The 18515-nt window shown below is 49.5% G+C and overlaps 10 protein-coding genes across 10 annotated transcripts; 5 read left to right on the forward strand and 5 right to left on the reverse strand.

The window, feature by feature from the left end:
• Window positions 1-23: 23 nt before the first annotated feature.
• Window positions 24-1242, forward strand: N7525_005520 (Rab geranylgeranyltransferase BET4; the record flags this gene model as incomplete). Its single annotated transcript, XM_061213431.1, has 4 exons — window positions 24-32; window positions 84-191; window positions 242-824; window positions 878-1242. The coding sequence occupies 4 exons, from the start codon at window positions 24-26 to the stop codon at window positions 1240-1242; spliced, it is 1065 nt and encodes a 354-aa protein (XP_061070452.1).
• Window positions 1243-1686: 444 nt separating this feature from the next.
• Window positions 1687-4625, forward strand: N7525_005521 (putative GTPase activating protein (Gyp5); the record flags this gene model as incomplete). Its single annotated transcript, XM_061213432.1, has 4 exons — window positions 1687-1731; window positions 1801-3510; window positions 3564-4505; window positions 4563-4625. The coding sequence occupies 4 exons, from the start codon at window positions 1687-1689 to the stop codon at window positions 4623-4625; spliced, it is 2760 nt and encodes a 919-aa protein (XP_061070453.1).
• Window positions 4626-5094: 469 nt separating this feature from the next.
• N7525_005522 (Dabb family protein) lies at window positions 5095-5609 on the reverse strand (the record flags this gene model as incomplete). Its single annotated transcript, XM_002564693.2, has 2 exons — window positions 5095-5307; window positions 5475-5609. The coding sequence occupies 2 exons, from the start codon at window positions 5607-5609 to the stop codon at window positions 5095-5097; spliced, it is 348 nt and encodes a 115-aa protein (XP_002564739.2).
• A 671-nt stretch (window positions 5610-6280) lies between these two features.
• Window positions 6281-7655, reverse strand: N7525_005523 (4-hydroxyphenylpyruvate dioxygenase family protein; the record flags this gene model as incomplete). Its single annotated transcript, XM_002564692.1, has 3 exons — window positions 6281-6665; window positions 6760-6924; window positions 6982-7655. The coding sequence occupies 3 exons, from the start codon at window positions 7653-7655 to the stop codon at window positions 6281-6283; spliced, it is 1224 nt and encodes a 407-aa protein (XP_002564738.1).
• Window positions 7656-8282: 627 nt separating this feature from the next.
• On the reverse strand, window positions 8283-8741 carry N7525_005524 (Ctf8 family protein; the record flags this gene model as incomplete). Its single annotated transcript, XM_002564691.1, has 1 exon — window positions 8283-8741. One exon carries the CDS (start codon window positions 8739-8741, stop codon window positions 8283-8285), a length of 459 nt encoding a protein of 152 aa, XP_002564737.1.
• A 727-nt stretch (window positions 8742-9468) lies between these two features.
• On the reverse strand, window positions 9469-10059 carry N7525_005525 (Cnl2/NKP2 family protein; the record flags this gene model as incomplete). Its single annotated transcript, XM_002564690.1, has 1 exon — window positions 9469-10059. The coding sequence occupies one exon, from the start codon at window positions 10057-10059 to the stop codon at window positions 9469-9471; it is 591 nt and encodes a 196-aa protein (XP_002564736.1).
• A 719-nt stretch (window positions 10060-10778) lies between these two features.
• On the forward strand, window positions 10779-12147 carry N7525_005526 (uncharacterized protein; the record flags this gene model as incomplete). The annotated part of the gene is made up of 4 exons (XM_002564689.1): window positions 10779-10936; window positions 11183-11411; window positions 11528-11915; window positions 11996-12147. 4 exons carry the CDS (start codon window positions 10779-10781, stop codon window positions 12145-12147), a joined length of 927 nt encoding a protein of 308 aa, XP_002564735.1.
• A 500-nt stretch (window positions 12148-12647) lies between these two features.
• N7525_005527 (ARMH3 family protein) lies at window positions 12648-15074 on the reverse strand (the record flags this gene model as incomplete). Its single annotated transcript, XM_061213433.1, has 8 exons — window positions 12648-13356; window positions 13417-13824; window positions 13877-14211; window positions 14267-14379; window positions 14448-14601; window positions 14654-14734; window positions 14817-14939; window positions 14991-15074. The coding sequence occupies 8 exons, from the start codon at window positions 15072-15074 to the stop codon at window positions 12648-12650; spliced, it is 2007 nt and encodes a 668-aa protein (XP_061070454.1).
• Window positions 15075-15884: 810 nt separating this feature from the next.
• Window positions 15885-16659, forward strand: isa1 (Fe-binding Fe/S cluster assembly protein ISA1; the record flags this gene model as incomplete). Its single annotated transcript, XM_002564687.2, has 2 exons — window positions 15885-16557; window positions 16622-16659. 2 exons carry the CDS (start codon window positions 15885-15887, stop codon window positions 16657-16659), a joined length of 711 nt encoding a protein of 236 aa, XP_002564733.2.
• A 649-nt stretch (window positions 16660-17308) lies between these two features.
• Window positions 17309-18295, forward strand: N7525_005529 (DSC3 family protein; the record flags this gene model as incomplete). Its single annotated transcript, XM_002564686.1, has 1 exon — window positions 17309-18295. The coding sequence occupies one exon, from the start codon at window positions 17309-17311 to the stop codon at window positions 18293-18295; it is 987 nt and encodes a 328-aa protein (XP_002564732.1).
• Between the last annotated feature and the right edge of the window lie 220 nt (window positions 18296-18515).

Below are 18515 nucleotides of genomic sequence, written 5' to 3' on the forward strand. Positions count from 1 at the left end.
TTTATTATTGTCAAGTAACAAAAATGCCCAGCGTGAGATTAACTCCCCATGGCTGTACCGCTCCGGGCTGACGATTGCGATAGCATGGTGTACCACGATACAAACCAGTCGAGAAGTCCGCCGAAGCACGACAGCAAGAGCTGCAGAAGATAGAAAATTACAAGAACCTTGAGGTTTTCGTATCCAAAAAGGTTGGTCATCTGATAGATCTCACCTACAAACAGAGCCTCACGGAAGACAGGTGGCTGAGCATGAGTACACAATCGAGACCTTGAAAAAGATCTCCGAGCTGCTGTCTAGCAATCCAGAATACTACACAGCCTGGAACTACCGCCGGCAGGTACTGCAGTATCAATTCTCCCAAGCAGAAGGCTCGGATGATGATGCTGCTGCCCATTCAATCACAGAATTAATCATGAATGATTTGCATTTCCTGATTCCCCTTCTCCGGAGCTTCCCCAAGTGCTACTGGATCTGGAACTATCGTTTATGGCTGTTGGATGAGGCTCGCCGTCTACTACCACTTCCCGAGGCCCAGCAAATCTGGCAGCAAGAACTCGCCCTTGTGGGTAAGATGTTGACTCTCGATAGCCGGAATTTCCACGGGTGGGGTTATCGACGCTTTGTGGTTGAGACCTTGAAGGAGCTTGGCACTGCCGAAGAAGCAAGAAGCATGACCCAAAAGGAATTTGAATATGCCAAGAAGATGATTGGAGCCAATCTTTCCAACTTCTCCGCGTGGCATTACCGGACAAAGCTTATACAATCCCTTTTGGATGAGCAATCTGCCAGCGATGACGATCGGAGAAGAATGTTGGATGATGGTTGGTCTCACTTGTCTTATTAGAGTCTGACTTATGCTAACTTGGTTTTTCAGAACTATCTCTCATTCATCAAGCATTTATTGATCCTTATGATCAGTCACTTTGGTTCTATCACCAAAATCTGATGTGTGTGTTTGACCCGTCGATGGCGGAACGAACTATGGCTCCCAATTTGAGCTCGTCCGACCGGCTGCAGTACATTAGGAATGAGATTGAAGAGATCCAGGAGATGTTGGATGGAGCCGAAGACTGCAAATACATCTACCAGGCATTAATTGAGTGCACCCTTCTCGCATCCAAGGTTGAAGGCAGTTTGTCTTCTGAGGATCGGGACCAGATTCTGGGCTGGCTATCAGAATTGAAGAAGCTGGATCCATTGCGACGAGAAAGATGGCTTGATTTCGAGAAGACCTTGTGAATATGAATAGTTACATACCTATGAATAGAGGATTATTTGTTTATTGACCCCTTTACCCACTCTGTATTACCACCATAAGACACTGAATTCCTAAAGAAAACAAAAATACCACATTAAGACATTCTCATAGCAATATTCGATCTATAAATATATAAGTATAATATGCACATTAAGACATACCTGCGTAGAATATGCAAATGCATTCCCAACGTCTTCGACCTGTTCCGCCCTGGGGCGCCAATCAGCGTACCTGGCCGGTCGAATCACTTGAAACTCGTCAAATCCCTCCAATTCCTTCCTCATTCCATCTTTTTCTTTTTTCTCCCTTTTTCGCGAATTCCACTCCCTTGCCATTTCTGTCTTTTAGCTCTTCTGAGCCTCTGTTCTCTTGCGATCCTATGGGGTGTTCCATCTCCTGATTGTTGTGGGGTCATATAAACAGCTATGGCCGACATGTCTACGTCTAAACACAGTCCTGAATATGAAGGGGTAAGTGGTTCAGACTCTGATTCAATAGCCCAAAATTGCCTTGACACGAGCTTATCAATAGTCGAATAGGAGTCTTTTGACGACGCCCTTGAAACAGCCGAAATCCAGGAGAACAACAACCTCAACGTCACCATCCCCAAGTCCACTTCCACCCGATCGCTGACCGACAGCCCTCCAATTGGCTCACATATGTCTCCGGAATCGACGGAGAAACCTCCGTTCCCTTCTGAATCGCAGGACGAGAAGAAGACCGAGACCGTCGAGGAGCAGGACAAGGATGGCCTGGGCCTGGATGGACAGAATGACACGAAAAATAAGAATAACAAGCAAAAGGGGAATAAGCAGGATGAAGGAACAGATACCAACGATGAAAATAACTATGACACCGACAATGAGGTGAACACCGCGACCGATGAGCCCACCCACGGTGACAAGCCGGAGCAAGGGTCCGAGGTTACGCAGACAGAGGTAGAGAAGAACGGAGAAGATCATGATAAGAGCCCACTGCAGAAGTCGCCTCTACTTACATCCCACCGTTTATCAACATCGTCATCGCTCGACGAGGTAAACCTGATGAACAGCAAGGAAGACGAGCCGACAGACAAGTCACAGCGTCCAGGGGACAAAACAGAACCGCCTCCATTGCCTCCCAAGGACGAATCTGCCCCTCCGACAGGCGTAGGGCTGATGGGTCTGTCCGGTGGCCTGCCCTCCGTCCCATGGGCGCCTCCTCCAGTGAACAAGAATCCGCCTATCCCCCCGCCAGCCCCTCCTCGAAAGTCCAGCGGCCCCTTCGCGTGGTTCTCTCGAAGCTCGACCTCGAACACTGCGAAGGACATCAAATCCCCAACCGCCTCTGCCAGCCGACGCAACACTGCCACCTCCGTATCGACCCTTGGCAGCAACCTAGACCAGATCGCTCGTGATGGCGACGACGTCTCGAGTGTCGGTTCAAAGAAGCCGAGACGCAATAGCCTGAAGGATCAGTTCAAGATGTTGCGTCTGCGCGAGGAAAGCCATGCGACAGAGGTCGATCAGACGAGCGTGCGATCGGGCCAGGCAATCAGCCAGTCTGGAGCTAGCCCCCCTATCATCCCAGAGGAAGGAGAGGAGGGCATCTTGGCAGCATCAGGAGGTATCTCACCTTCAACGCCGGTCGCTCCTGGGAGAACAGGTTCTGTGACTGATGCTTCCACCCCCGTGGACTGGGAGATGTGGCAGCACCTTGTAAATAACGGGCCCCAAGCCTTGGCAAGCTCAGAGGAACTGAATGCCGCTATCAAACGAGGTATCCCTCAGACGATCCGAGGAGTTATCTGGCAAATTTTGGCGGATTGCCAGACCGCTGAAATGGAGGACATCTATCGAGACCTCGTTGCGCGTGGCACAGCACAAGAAAAAGACGGACGGCCAGTAAATGGCACTGAGACTACCTCGTCGCGCTCTTCAGTCCGTTCCCACCACTCGGGTTCCGGATCGCGGTCTAGCAGCGCTGCCCCTAGTCCATCTTACGAAGGGGACACAGATAAGTTGTCCAAGGAACAGGCCTCCAATGACGCCGAGCGTCTGAAGAAAGCAAAGACAGACGCCGTTGCGCTGCAGAAATTGGAGAAGACCATTAGGCGAGACCTGGGTGCTCGCACTAGCTACGCGAAATACTTTGTTTCCCAGGGCAGCCAAGAAGGCCTCTTTGGGCTGTGCAAGGCATACGCCTTGTATGATACGGGAGTAGGATACGCGCAAGGCATGAACTTCATTGCCATGCCATTGCTGTTCAACGTGAGTATACCTTGAATCAGGCTGGCTGACTCATTGGCTAACGATTTACGCAGATGGATGAAGTCGATGCTTTCGCCATGATGGTCAAGCTGATGAACAAGTACTCTCTACGAGATATGTTCATTCAGGATATGCCTGGGCTTCACCGTAGCCTCTACCAATTCGAGCGACTTCTAGAAGACCTGGAACCCGCTCTCTACTGCCATCTCCGGCGCCGTGGAGTTCCTCCTCAGCTGTACGCCACACAGTGGTTCTTGACTCTGTTCGCTTACCGCTTCCCGCTGCAGCTGGTGCTTCGCATCTACGACCTGATCTTCGAGGAGGGGCTAGAGACCACCATCCTCAAATTCGGTGTTGCGATCATGCGACGCAATGCGGCCGCACTGCTTGAAATGAAAGACATGAGTGTGCTCACTACTTTCTTGAAAGAGCGTTTGTTCGACGCCTACATCGACAAACAGCCATCCACCTCGTCAATTCTGGAGTCAGGCTTCTTCGGAAGCTCTGGTGCCTCTGATAAGGAGATCTACCGATCCGACATCATGGTGCAGGACGCCTGCGCCATTCCCCTCACACCAGAGATGCTTGCCACCTACACCGCGGAATGGGAAGAGAAGACTCGAACCGAGAAAGAGCGTGAAGTCGAACTAGAACACCTGCGGCACGCCGTGAGCACGCAGGGCGCGCGTGTCCGACTTCTCGAGGAACGTGCTGAAGCATCGGACAAGGAGCATGTGCAATTGGCCTCTGAGTTGGTGCACGTTAAGGTCGAGAATGAGGAGCTGCGCGACCTCAATGATGCGCTGGAACTCCAGGTCACCGAACTCAAGAACGTGGTGGACAAGCAGCCGGCCGAAGTGGAGGAGAAGCTCCGCCTGGAAATGGAACGGATCATGAAGCGGAATATTGAAGTGCAAAACGAGAACCGTGCGATGGAAGAATCAATGTCTGAGATGGAGAAGGAGTTGGTTGCCACGAAGATGAAGTGGGCAGAGGTAAGATATCTCCTTCAATATTCAGCCTGAAATGCCGGAACTGACGAACTCGAACAGATTTCTGAAAACCACGAGAATCTCCGCCAGAAATGGAGCGACCTTCGTCGTGCCCTTGACTGATCACCTATTACTTCACCCTTCAAACCCGGATACCAATATCCGGTTCTGTATATTTGGAATGCCCAATGTGGTAGCGAGGATCTGTGATCACACCATACTTATGGGCCGAGTCATTTGCTTCTGTCCTGATTTCCTCCCGGTACCTGCTTTTCCCGTTTTGAGCCAATATTATGATTTGCAACTCCCATTACGACCCTCTTCTACAAGCTCTCAGCATGCCCATTTTGGAAGGCATCGGTGTTTTGCTACCTGTTGAATTATATTTGCTTTAGTGTGTATGTCTACCTCGGATCCTCGGGCAGGGCGTACTAGACGTATGCAATGTACATCATCAATGGACTGTGTTCTCTTATTATCTACAAGTAGCTTCCACATGTACCAGCTCTCTACCTTATCTCTATACATGTACTCTCTTTATACGAAGTCCAAACATGCACAAAATCCCAATATCTCTAAATTCTCGCCTCCATTACAGAATATTCTCATAGTAACTCGTCAACACATCCTCCTTAACAGGCCCAGCACAAGCCTTGAGAGCCTTATGCGCCTCACACTCGTTATCATAGTACTTCATATCCTCCATCGAAGCAAAAGTCGTCTTGACAGACACGTTGTACCCCTTATTGCGAGGGTCAGGGATCGAAGCGCCAACCGCAGCAGCGAGGATGTATGGCTTGCCGTCCTAAAAAAGACATACCCGTCAATAACCGTTCAATTGCGTTTCCTTCCGATAACTCCCTTTCCTTCCGAGCGCCTAGTGCAACATAGTACATGTATTGTACTAACCAAGCAGCATGGACTGCACAGGGCTATACGTAGGACTGTAAAGAAGAGACAAGATGCACTCACCTTGGTAGCGGTCTTCGCGAGGACCTTGTACTGCTCTAGTACGCGGTCGCGATCCGCGTCGTTGGGGATCTTGAAGAGGGTGATTCGTTCGATTGGGGCCATTGTTTTGAGGGTGTGGAGAGTGAGTCGGGACATGGATATCGGGGTAACGGGGTAACGGGGGATATTTATATGTTCTATGGGGTTTATATGGCGGGGTTAAGGCTATGACATTGATTTACTGAGTATCCAAGGTTTCCGTCGGCTTGTGGGGGGAAGACGGAGGAGAATCCGTTCATTGATTTGGTTAATTCATCTGAGGTTCTTTTTAGGGGTTAGTTGCTGTTGACATTGATTGTTCTCTATATCTTCTCTGTCTTCTATATCGATCACTTCAATTGGGAGTTTCTTTCGGTTGTGAATAGGGCGGAATAGTGTTGGTTGGAGAGCGCGCAATTTCCGCTCGGGTAGATTTGCTGTGCGGAATAGTCGAGGATGGGGTTATATAGGCGTGGGATGGATATTCAAGTGCCTCGGTATATTATTTAGACTATTGCCCCCATGCTATAGAATGGACTACACAAGATATATCTGTATGGCTCACTATGTGGTCTACTAGAAGCACAGGACATCAGTCTCGGAACTTATTAGCTTCACTGATGCCGAGCAGATTGATTAGACTCCTTGGACTGGATATAACATCGTGCTTCCCCTTCTCTCCCATACGTGTTCAATCATCCCATGCTCCGTAGTATCAAATCCTCGCTTGGAAAGAAAAAGCAAATGGAAGGTCCAAGATCCAAGATCCCAAAACGAACCGCTGATGGTCACAGATTCCCACGCAGAGCCTGCTCCCTCTCAAACGCCTCGAACAAACTCTTGAAATTCCCAGCCCCAAACCCATCAAACGAATTCCGCTGTATGACCTCTATAAACACCGTTGGCCTATCCCCAACATGCTTGGAGAATATCTGAAGCAGGTATCCGCGCTCGTCGAAGTCAACCAAGATATTCAGCCGCTCGAGCACATCTACATCGGCTCCGAGCGTCCATGACACTTGTGTCAGGCGTTTCCGCAGATCGGCATAGTATGTAGCCGGTACACTGAGGAACTGGACACCGCGCGCTTGGAGCCCAGTTACGGCAGCCACGATGTCGTGCGTGCGGAAGGCTATGTGCTGGACTCCGGCGCCGTGGTAGTAGTCGACGAATCTGTGATGGTTAGAAGGGTTGTATGTGGGTGGAGTAGAAGATATGAGAGAGAAGAAAGGAGGGAAGAAAGCGGGACAAGGGGCGGGTTTCATACTCCTCAATCTGCGACTTCTTCTTGCCTGTTGCAGGTTCATTCATAGGCATCTTGATGGTTTCGTTTGGGGAAGCGATGACAATTGATCGCATCGCTGAGTACTCGCTGCACATATCTTTATCGTCGACGGTCCAATAGCGATGGAAGTCGAGGCATTCCTCATAACTAAAGCTCATTTGTTAGAGCGGCAATTCCAACATGGACGACATTGATTCTACTCACTATTGGACAATGCCGTCCACACCTCCCCACGACTGATTCCCAACACAGTGATCAATTTCAAGAATCTCGATGAGCGGTAGAACCTGTGTGATCGGATCTTCACTATCAAGCAATCGATACCCAGGCAAGAATGGAGCGTCCGCCGAATACCGCTCGCGGTTCACCAGAGAATGTACGGTATCTCCGTACGTTCCAACAGTTGCGGAGATGATCAACCCATGTCCCTCGACAGCAGACGTCCGCGGCTCGGCGATAGCGCGAGCACCGTTCGCAACAGCCCGCTTCCATACAGCTTGTATATCGCCCGCGATCCGGAACGCGACGTCCTTGACCCCGTCGCCGTGTAGGGTCAAGTGTTGATGGATTTCAGCCAGCGTCGCCCGCTCATAATTCGAGATCTGGCGCAAGAAACCGTCTTCTGAGCCTTCGTTCGGTGGACCACAAACTGGCCCCGTAAGGACGAAAGTAGCGCCACTGTTGGCTACAACATAGCTCACAAGATAGGGCGAGCCGGTTTCCGGGCCGCGGTATGCAATGGGGCGGAAGCCCATGCGAGTAATCCAGTACGAAGCGGCTTGTTTGGGATTGCCGACGTACCAATGGATGTGATCGAAGCCGACATACTCGGGGCCCAGCTTCGCGGGAAAGATATCTTCATTTTCGGGGACGGTCATGGCTGGTGCTGTTGATTGTGGCTGCGCTGGTATCGGTGTAGGTGTGAAGTGAGAAGCATGTCATCCCTCCGGCAGCCCTTGGCGCCGGTATAAGTTGCGGTCAAGTTATTTATGAGTGATTTTGAAGACAGCTGGGTCGGGATTGAGGAGAAAATAGAATGCTGGTGAGGGGATCCCTGCCCAGACGTGTCACATTCCAAGCCCGCATCTCCGGATCAAGCTTGGAATAGAGAGAGATGGCTATCTAAGATAAACGTATGAGGCAATGCTGAAGTCATCCATTCATGACAATTCCTTCTGCTGTCTGTGCGGGCTGTTGGCCTTATGGGGAAACAGAGCTTTGTCCTTCTTTGGTGAACCTTGGTAGGTTCGAATTCAGGCCTGTATACCCGCAGAAGCCGAATTGATGTTTTCGCGCACCAAGGAGGGTCAATGCTGTAGAGAGAAGCCGCTGTTCTCCGTAGCAAAGCGCGAAGACATGTTCAGTTGGGCCATGCATGTAACCTTTCATCCAAGTCCTGCGGCTCCAGTTTACATTGTAAACAATGGATGCCATCTCCAGAAGACCCCATCTCGCCAATTTATCCCATTCCAATGCAAGAAAGTAAAACCTCCAACCCAGCCCAATCAAACATTGGTCACGGGCTCCGGCCGACTCTTAAAGAAGATTTTATAGCGCACAATCTCCACAACCTCCAGTTCCTCATCCTCCGATGCCTGGCATTTTCGTAGCACGGCAATCGGCCGTGGCAGTTTCTTAACTTCGCCAGTCATCCGCTGGTACCGGCCAATATACATATAAGCGCGCTTCATCCATTTTTCGTCGTCTGGGTTGTGGACCGAGTAGTCTGGGAACATGAGCTTTCCGATCGGAGTTTCGAAGGTGGAGGCCGGGTTGTCCATAGAGGAGTAGTCTATATCATCCTCTTCGTTCCCTGAGGGGACATTGATTGTGCCCTGGAGCTCCAGAAGGGCCAGACCCGAGGGTGTTTGAAGGAGTGTTGGAAGGGGATTGTTCGGGGTTGAGGCGGTTGCTGTCGCCTTTACCGGGCTTGAGCAGTGTGGTCGCAGCTTTATGGAGGGCATGATGTAGCTAGGGAGTCCCAAGTGCTGTTGGATTGGAGTTGAAGGAGGAAAACGCGAACGCGGGACGCGTTTGACTATTTCCCCACACTTCTTATCGCGAGAATTGGGCATTGGATTTAGCACATACATTTTGTTATGGTTATGGTTATTATTATTTGCAAAATTGATGGGGTTAGGAGTATGTACATGACTTTAGATACATGGATTCTCAATTGTCCACTGTGTTTCTATCTTAGGAAAATAGTCAATATTTGGTCCAAATCCATCCAAGAATCCAACTCCAGTGAGTTAATGCATTGTAGAGGTAACAATGATGTAGATTTGCTACTTAGTTTTGGCGTAATAGAAGCATCCAAGGCCATCAGGTTCAGACTTGTATCATAAGAGTGTAATAGATGGCTTTCCCAAGGGAACAATTTTCGTGTCGCAAAGGGCAGTTGTCTTGAATCCCTACAACATAGCTCTGAAGGCAGAGAGCGGCGACGACCCAGCGTTCAAGATTATTAGAACTGGATGCGTGAATTCCCAGGCAACTCTCGAAAGCGGATTCAGATACCAAAGCGCCTGTGATATTATGCTTTGTATCTGGAGGTCAATAGGTCAGTTAGGGACTTTTGCCAACATTGAAACCACGTACCAATACGGAGTAGTTCAGGGGTATTTATTCAATTGCAAATAACATATGGGCACAGTGCACAATGTACATGCATAATGAGTCAAACCCATCTCAAGAAGTGCTACTCTTATAGCAAACATCTTCAAGGTTCTGCAGGCCCTTGATGGCCTCACTGGCCATATCTTCAGCAGTCCCAGCTGGACCCTGTAATTTGCCGTAACGGAGATCGCTCATATCCCCAATAGTCGTATTGAGATGAGCCAGAATCTTCGCAGCCTCTTGATCAATACCAGCAATTTCATGCTCGATATTAGTGGTAGCCGTCTCCATTTCAGCCAGGAGACTAGCCACCGAGTGATAATTTCCCGGTGCAGCAGTAGGTGGTTGGCCGAACAGATGAAGATCCATGTCTATCTCACGCTGCTCTTCAGAATTGGACTCGACTCCCGTGGCTGTGATAGCTTTTCGGAGCTCTGCTCTCTGCTTTTCACCTTGCTTGATCTCATTGTCGATGCTTTCATTGACTCGGTCCATGTCTTGTTCTCGGATCTGTTGTAACTCCCGATACATAGTTCTGATGTGTGGATGGGCTCTCAAGCGTTTTGGGAAGAGCTCTGTGAACTTTTGCAGCGACATGACTGTCGGTAGCGGGGCTGGAGAGAGCAGGAAATTGCTTAGGATGGACTCCTCGGAGGGAGGCATGATGAATGTAGATGTAGTACGTAGTGTAGAGTATGAAGATATGCAGAGATGCAGAGATGCAGAGTATGTTTTCCCTTTTTCTTGGAGACTCCGTTTGTCGCGAACCGAAGTTGACAATATTCTTCACGTGAACAAAGAATATAGAAAAAGAAAAAGGTGAATAGAAGAATGGAAATCAATTTCTTATTGTAAGAAGAATAATTGTATGAATTAGTTGTCAATGTCAAAGAGGTGACAATAAGCTGCCGCGCCTAATTTCTTCCAAGGGGCCCATTTGGCCCATCTTCGCTTGTTTTCCTTCTTCTTCCACTCGACTTCATCTACATCTACATCGAACATCGACACCCTCAACCTCTCTCTTCTAAACTTGATTCCTTCTATTCCTTGAGCTGGTCTCTCGTCTGATCTAATCTTGTTCCCTTCTTACAACCTTTGCTGAATCAAATTTGCTGTCCAAAAAAAAAGCATCTTGTATTGCCATTTGTGCATCTTCCTCTCTTGTCTTTGCTCAAGTCTGCAAGATCCATTTGCAGTCTTACAATCTATTGGAGTCTCTGAAGGCTTCGAAGATCTCTCTGATCGTGGCTGTTACCGCCTGTATCACACCCTTTTCCCGCAAGATAGGGAACATCTTAACATCTCTACGCCTTTGAGCTTGGAGGTTCCCAACCTGTCATACCAACTTCTACACGCACATCTTTCACCCTTCTCCGACAAAAATGGCCCCTCTTTCTATGTATAGCAAGGACGAGAAGGTCCTTTGCTTCCACCATGAGATCCTTTACGATGCCAAGATCCTGGATGTTCGCCACAAGGATCCCAATGACAAGAAGAGCCCCTTTGAATACCAGGTCCACTACAAGGGCTGGAAGAATACGTAAGTCTGGCTTGTTTTATTTCTTCCCCTGTCCATCTACATCCTGGCTGCGATGTTGAGATTGCTCCCCTCCACTCTTGGGAAGTTTGTCCGGGCCATTATACGGAAGACTTGACCTTGATCTATGCACTCTTATGTTATGCAAAAAATGCCGCTTGTTTTCTATTTCTTACTGCACTTGCTTTTGAGAATCAATATGTCCAAGATCATTCGGATTCATGAGACAATTTGCTAACATTCGACCAGCTGGGATGACTGGGTCCTGGAGGACCGTCTTCGCAAGCTCACTGAAGACAACCGCGAATTGGCCAACAATTTGCGTCGCGAAGCTGAAGCTTCTTTCCGTCTGAAGAACACCAAGACCACTGCTAAGAAGCGTGCCGGTTCCGACCGTGACTCTGTGCGGGACAGCGAGGAGCGCGGCTCCGTGCCCGGCCGTGGCACCAAGCGAGCCCGTGATAGTGAAATCGAAAAGGTATACGATTACCACCTCAACCTACTAAATATTGGTTCAATGGAACCAATACCAAGAAAAAAAATATTACAAAGGAACTATAACATTTATGATCACATACTAACAATCTGCAACAGGAGGAGAGCTTCAACCTCCGCCCCTCCGTCCGCATCATTATGCCAGACAACCTGAAGTCCCTACTTGTCGATGACTGGGAGCAGGTCACCAAGAACCAGTGCGTCATCTCTCTGCCGGCGAAGTACCCAGTCCGCCGGATCCTGCATGACTGGCACGAGGAAGAACTTCCAAAGCGGGCGGGCTCGTCTGCCGATGAGGACGTGTTGGAGGAAGTGGTTGCCGGGATCCAGGAGTACTTCGACAAGTGTCTGGACAAGATTCTTCTCTACCGCCACGAGCGCCCCCAGTACCGTGGGTTGCGTAAGAAGTTCGAGGCTGCCACCGGGGACCTGGCCGATAAGGGCCCCATCGATGTCTACGGAGCGGAGCACCTGATCCGCTTGTTCAGTATGTATCCCGTTCCGCTTCACCTTACTTCTGGTTCAGTTGTGAGAGTTGAGGACCGTGCTAATCTTGCGTTTGTATAGGCACCATGCCTGAGCTGATTGCTCAGACTAACATGGATATGCAGGCCACCAACCGCCTGCGAGAGGAGATCTCCAAGCTCTCCATGTGGCTGAGCAAGAACTCGGAGAAGTACTTCGCCACCAGCTACCTGCCGGCGGAGAGCACTCACTGAGTGCGAGAAGAGGCTTTTCTTTTGGGGGAGGGGAGGGGGGAGGAAGGGTTGCTGTTTCTTTTGTTGCGTGCGTTGGGGTGGGGGTGGCCACCCCTTCAGCAGCAACCGGTTTTTTTTAGTTCTTTTTAAAATTTCGATTCGTGAAGCGGGGGCCCGGAATACAAGATACGTTGTTTGGCTATATCTTACATATGTAATCTTCAAGGCGTAGAATATTTCAAGGTTTCGTGGGATTGCAAAGTCACGATGTACTGGGAGTTGAGAGATCAAAATCTGAAATCTTTATGATATTACTTGGTAGTTATCATTGAAGCAAGGCAATACTGACTTAACACTGAAACAGGAGAAGTATAAATTCTTAATTGGATATCTTCATAGAGAAGTTAATGACAGCACCACTACATAGTGAACTAACTCTCCACAGCCGCCCAACCATCTTGAATCCAGATCAAGATCACAGATCCATAACCTAGAAAAAGAAAGAACCACAAACCCGACACCTAAGCAACCAGTTGCCTAGCATCATCAACAGCACACCGCGCCGCACGCTTCAATTCACTCTTCCAATCCGCCTCACGCCACTTAGTCCAAGCACTCAAACCCTCAGGCGGCTGGATACTCAGCGTATCATAGCCCTGCTTAATGATACGGTGGACCTCACGCGGGGAGAGATTCTTCTTCCTTATCGACGGCAACGCCACCGGCACAGGCTCATCAGCTTTAGGACTAGCAACAGTAGCAGCAGCGGTATCCACACCCTCGGAATGGAAGAGGAGGGTGTAGAAGTGCGTAGACACGGATTGGAGAGTGTCGATGGCTGCCGAAGTCACCTCGTTGCTTTGGGAGATTGCATCGGCTGCCTTGGAAGAGGTTGAGGCGCCTGCTACGTTACCGGAGCGGGACAATGAGTATGCATCGCGGAACTTGGAGATGATGGGGCCGGTTTCGACGAGCTTGTAGAAGAGATCGTCGTAAGAGGCTGGGTCTGGGAGGAAGGTGTCGCCGCCTGAGACGCAGAATGCGATTAGATCTGCGAGGGAGGTCGTGAGGGTTTGGATCTTGGGGTTGCTGGTTAGATCGGAGGCGTAGGTTGTTAGGAAGCGCATGAGGGAGAGTAGTGTCCGCCAGAGCTCGGACCAGTGGTACGTGAGGCGGATCTTGTTTTTTGAGAGATATGTTAGGAGGCGGAGGGTGATTGCGATTGTGTGGCTGGGAGGATTGTTAGTTATGGCCCATGGCTAATGAATACATTGAAAGGTTGTTTCATACCTGTAGATGTTGACGTCGAGGCGCCGGCGAAGGTTATGTGTTATAGTATCGATAGCGATATCGAAGATGACGGTTGCGAGGACCCGGTCTCCGCTGACTAGAGGGAGGTAGGGCTGTCTCTGTCGACAGATGCGGACCTTTCGCTTGACATCTTCGCTGCAAATTTGCTTGCAGATGGTCGGGTCTTCGACCAGAATGCGAAGCGTAAACAGGTTTAGTTCGGCATAGTGCCCGACCCGCGGGGATCGATATGCATGTTGGAGAAGATAGGAGGACAATGAGAGGAAGCTCGAGAAAGGAGGTTCTTCCCCGTTTTCTGCTCCCAGATGAACCAAATGATAACCAAAGAGCTTATTGGCGTTTGTGAAGTCGTATGTCGCCATTAGGATTGCGGCTTCTTGTGCCGGACTGCCAGGATTGTAAGTTTCAAATCAATGGATTCTCCGCGCAAGTAACTTACAGATCAGCGAACATGGCCTTAGCTTCTTCCGCCGAAGGAGGGTTCGCTTTGTCCCTGGCGCCAGGAGCGAGCGCTCGTAGTCCAAAGAAAATCAATGTGTTGGTCAAGCTCCAGCCCTCGGGAATATCATCCTGGACAGCAATGTAGCCGTTTCGCAGGCGATTACAGGCCAGCCCAACACCCTTGGCAACTTTTTCGATACTGGACTCATTCACAAAATCATCAAGTCGAAGCTGGTAGGGATTTTGGAATTCAAACTTATTGTAGTTTGCCAATAATCCCAGAAGGAGGAATGGGTCGAACACTTGCAGCGGAGTATCGGAATCAGAAACATACTATTGGCAACTGTCAGTTCCTTTCATGAATAGAACCAACATGAGTAAATCAAACCTTCATAAGCGATGGAAAAAGGTCCCTGTGTGTAAGATAGGAGACCAGGCTAGTCTTGTATGCTCCGCTGGTCATAGCAATAGCCGTCTTGATAGCCTTGAGTCGCACATCAACTAGAAAGAAAAGGGTTAGGATCGACTGCCATAGCCTCAAACAAGGACAGAACAGATGGAAGTCTTACAGCTACTGCCATTGCGAATAATTCTGTCCAAGACGGCCACGAAGTCAGGAATGACATGGTCCACTTCGTCGAGTCCTGCAAGAACAGTAATGACATCCGAACTTGGGTTTGTGTATTTCTTGCTCAGAATACTCGTCAAGAAAACAGTCAAGGTCTGAGAAACGAGGTTAGGGGGTATGCTCCGGATACTGACCATGAGTTCTTACATCTAGTGCATAGGAATCCGCCGGCGCGGCCCCAGCTGCTGCCTCGCGAATGGCACGGACAAAGAAACGCCGAGTTTGGATCTAGTTATTGCATCAGCTGTTTGAGTTTTTTTTTTTTTTTTTTTTTTTTTGTTTCCGGGACGCTTTCTGAATCATGGCTTACCTGTAGACCGATTGTATCGTCTGGGCTCAAATTGTCCAGAATAGCATGGAGTTGGTTCCGGTCTGGAGGTAGCAAGAAGAGTTCTCTCCAAAAGCCCTCTGAGGGCTCTGCATCATCCGTTGCCTATAAGGAGTATGTTAGCAATATCACATAAAGCTATGTTTATGTTCGTACTGTGAAGAGATTCTCATAGAGCTGGACAATCTTAGGTTTGAAGGACTCTGGTCTACTCTGCTGGGTAAGGGGTGAGGCGTCCATGGTATCAGACAGGATGATCTACAACGGTTAGATCGCCAGCATCGGACCTCGGAAACCAAAAGAGTAAGGTTGATTTAGAGTCGAGTTGATTCAGTTGCTTCGAGGTTCAAGAAAAAGGGACACCAGCCACTTTGTCAGCGGATCCAGCCACATGTCCTCTACACTTGGCAATATGTTTACACGTTGGGATAATAAAAATGGAACAATTTTCAATATACACTGTATTCGTATATAAATTGGTGGATCTATGCAGCCCATCTACATTTTGATACTATTCCCCGCCACTTAGCTGCATTTGGAGGTGTGGCATTTTCATGAGGGGTGAGCACCTCCCTCCGAGGAACGGAATTCTCCGCGGTCAGTGATGACTCAGCTTCCGAAAAACGCATTGGATGACATTGAGATCATTCTCTGAGTTGGTTTGTCATTTGAGCTACAACATACCTAGGTACATGTCTGCGTATTTTTTTATATATTGAATAGGCAAAGAGAAAACTAGCTGATCCGCCAAGTAATCCACTTGATTAGTCTATAATTACCAAACCACCAACTCGAATGGCGCCACAACTGCCGTTGCTGCCCGTGTGGTGTGTAGAAATTACCTGACGCTGATTGGCTGCATCTGCGTCATGCAACTGCCTTACGTAATTAACTCGGGGCCACGGGGGAATCCTCAAAACAGTCAGAGATTCTTCTTCTCTACTTTGTTAATCAATCCTTCCATTCCACCATCTTTCTCTCAAAATCCTATGACCCAATAACTATCTTCGTCGAGGCTCACTCCCATTTCACATTGATTGCTCCTCGACCATGAGCTTCTCTACCACCATGCAACGTTCTGTGACATCATCCGCCACACTCCTCCGATGGGCAAAGCCTTCGGCAGGATGTCTACGCACTTTCTCGTCATATGGAAATGCCTACCTATCCTCCAAGCGGGACATGCAAACCGCAACTGCCTACCGTCCTCACACGCTTCCATCCTCTTTCCCGCCTCCCCGAAGCACCGGCGGCGCCGACACTTCCATCTCAGCTGAATTCCCTCCTTCCGACATGAAATCATATCAAAACACATCACAAGGCGCATTGTCCAATGTGAGCCTTCGGGAAAGCGAAGCGCAGAAATCGAAACCGAATTTCGCTTCTCCGTCCACCTCCAAGACTTCCCCGAAGCCCCGTCGGCCACTTCGGGCAAGAAAGGCAGCCATGAAATTGTCCCCGGTGGCCGTTGAGCAGCTTCGCAAACTGATGGCACAGCCGGAGCCGAAGTTTATTCGAGTTGGTGTCAAGAACCGCGGCTGCTCGGGTCTCGCCTATCACCTGGAGTACGTAGAGAAACCGGGGAAGTTCGATGAAACAGTCGAACAGGACGGCGTGAAGGTCTTGATCGACAGCAAGGCTCTGTTCAGTATTATTGGCAGTGAAATGGACTGGCAAGAGGATAAGCTGAGCAGACGATTTGTTTTCCGCAACCCTAATATCAGTAAGTGACCCCTGCAAAATGTGCAGCATCTTCTCAGACTTGGTTTACTGACTCATGATTACAGAGGAAGAATGTGGCTGCGGCGAGTCTTTCATGGTTTAAGCACACAGCTTAATCATTCTTTTTGATATGTTTTTTTACGGGACCTTTCGGCGTCTTTCTTCTCGGTGCATCGGACGGCGTTTTCAAAGGGGGTTTGGGGATTCCACGACTACCCTTCTGTTTGAGTATATACGCTTGATATCCAGTTGATACCTTTATCCACTTACTTTCTGCATTTTTCTATTGCGTCTTGTGGTCACTGTGGGTTCCTGCGACTCACAAGTTGGCGGGCCATGTCAAGAGACAGCCTAGAGGCTCAACCAATGAACTGTTGATTGTTTTCTTTTTGTCTGCGGGGACGTTCTTTTGATGCAAGATCAACCGGGTGATATCTTTGTGTATAGATTAGTCCGAAGGACATTGATGATGACATGTGACATACTTACCTCAAAAAATCATAAACATTTACCATAAAACTGCTTCCTTAATATTTTTGGTCTTTCTTTCCTTTCTATAGCCCTTCGTGTTGTAGAAAAGTGATAGTATGACTCCGTGCCGTTGTCTAGAATGTGTCACCTGACGGGATATGGTCCGAGGCTCCAGGATGGGGTAAGCGCCACATCTAAGTTGGCCAACTTGAACATATTGCTTGTATAGAGCGACCTCAATCCATTTCACATAAAAGCACAATATTACCTCCTCCTAAAACATGGCCTCACCCTTCCTTTCTCCATACGCCGCAGGCGAACCAGACACCGACCCGCTCCTCATCGTCGTCCGCTTCTCCGCCTCAATCCCCGACCTCCAACTAGACGTCGCAGAGCCCGAGACCACAACAGGCGCCGGCCTAAAGCAACTAATCCGAGCCGAACTCCCAAACCCCCTATCATCCCACCGACTACGCCTAATCTACGCCGGCCGCGGTCTCGAAGACACAACCGCATTAACAGCCTCACTAAAGCTCCCGCCATCACCAACCCGGAGCCCTCGCCCAACAGCAGACGAACCAGAGACATCAGACGACAATGGAAAAGGCAAGCAGGCGGTACGCGATACCCGCCCACGCCTCTACATCCACTGCTCGATCGGCGACATCGCACTCCCCGAGTCCGACCTAGCCAACGAAGCAAGCATGTCAACAACAGTTCTCCTACAGCAGAAGCAACAGAAAGCCAATGTAGACAGGAAATCTCCCGCTAAGGATGTCTCATCTCTACTTCCAACATCTGCGCAACCGAGCCACCCCCAAACCCAGCCTCAGCCAACTACCACCACACCCGCACCCCGCGGCTTCGACCGTCTCCTTTTGGCGGGCTTCACAGCGGCTGAGGTCACCGCTCTGCGATCCCAGTTCCTAGCTATGCAGTCCGTTTCCCGCACGCCGGATACTATGCCTACTGGGGACCAGCTGCGGGATCTTGAGGACCGCTGGATGGATGAGGGGTCGACGGCGGCGCAGGCTCAGGGTGGTCTTGGTGGGGCTGGGGTTGGGGATGATGAGGGCGGAATTGGGTCTGGATCGCGCGGGGCGATTGATGATATGCTTTGGGGGGCTGTTATGGGGTTCTTTTGGCCTGTTGGTTGCGCGATGTGGTTGCGTAGGGAGGAGGGGGTTTGGAGTTGGAGGAAAGGGGTTGCTGTCTGTGTAGGTGTTATTGTTAATGCTGTTTTTGGGGCGATGAGGATTATGAACTAGGGTGTTGAGATATGTCTTTCTCTCTTTTGTTATTTGGCGTTATAAGATACCCCCAATTGAAGCTGTTTGGTACTTGACAATAAAGACTTGGGACTTTGGGCGGTTAACCGTCGTATTAGAGACAGGGATTGCTTGCACCAGAGACTTGGTCTAGCTGTATCATGACTCGCCGGATGCTATCATACATAATGACAAAGATGCGACACTGAGAGAGAGACAG

Source organism: Penicillium rubens, assembly GCF_028828025.1.
Source record: "Penicillium rubens strain IBT 27055 chromosome Unknown utg000002l_segment0_segment0, whole genome shotgun sequence".
NCBI lineage: Eukaryota > Fungi > Ascomycota > Eurotiomycetes > Eurotiales > Aspergillaceae > Penicillium > Penicillium rubens.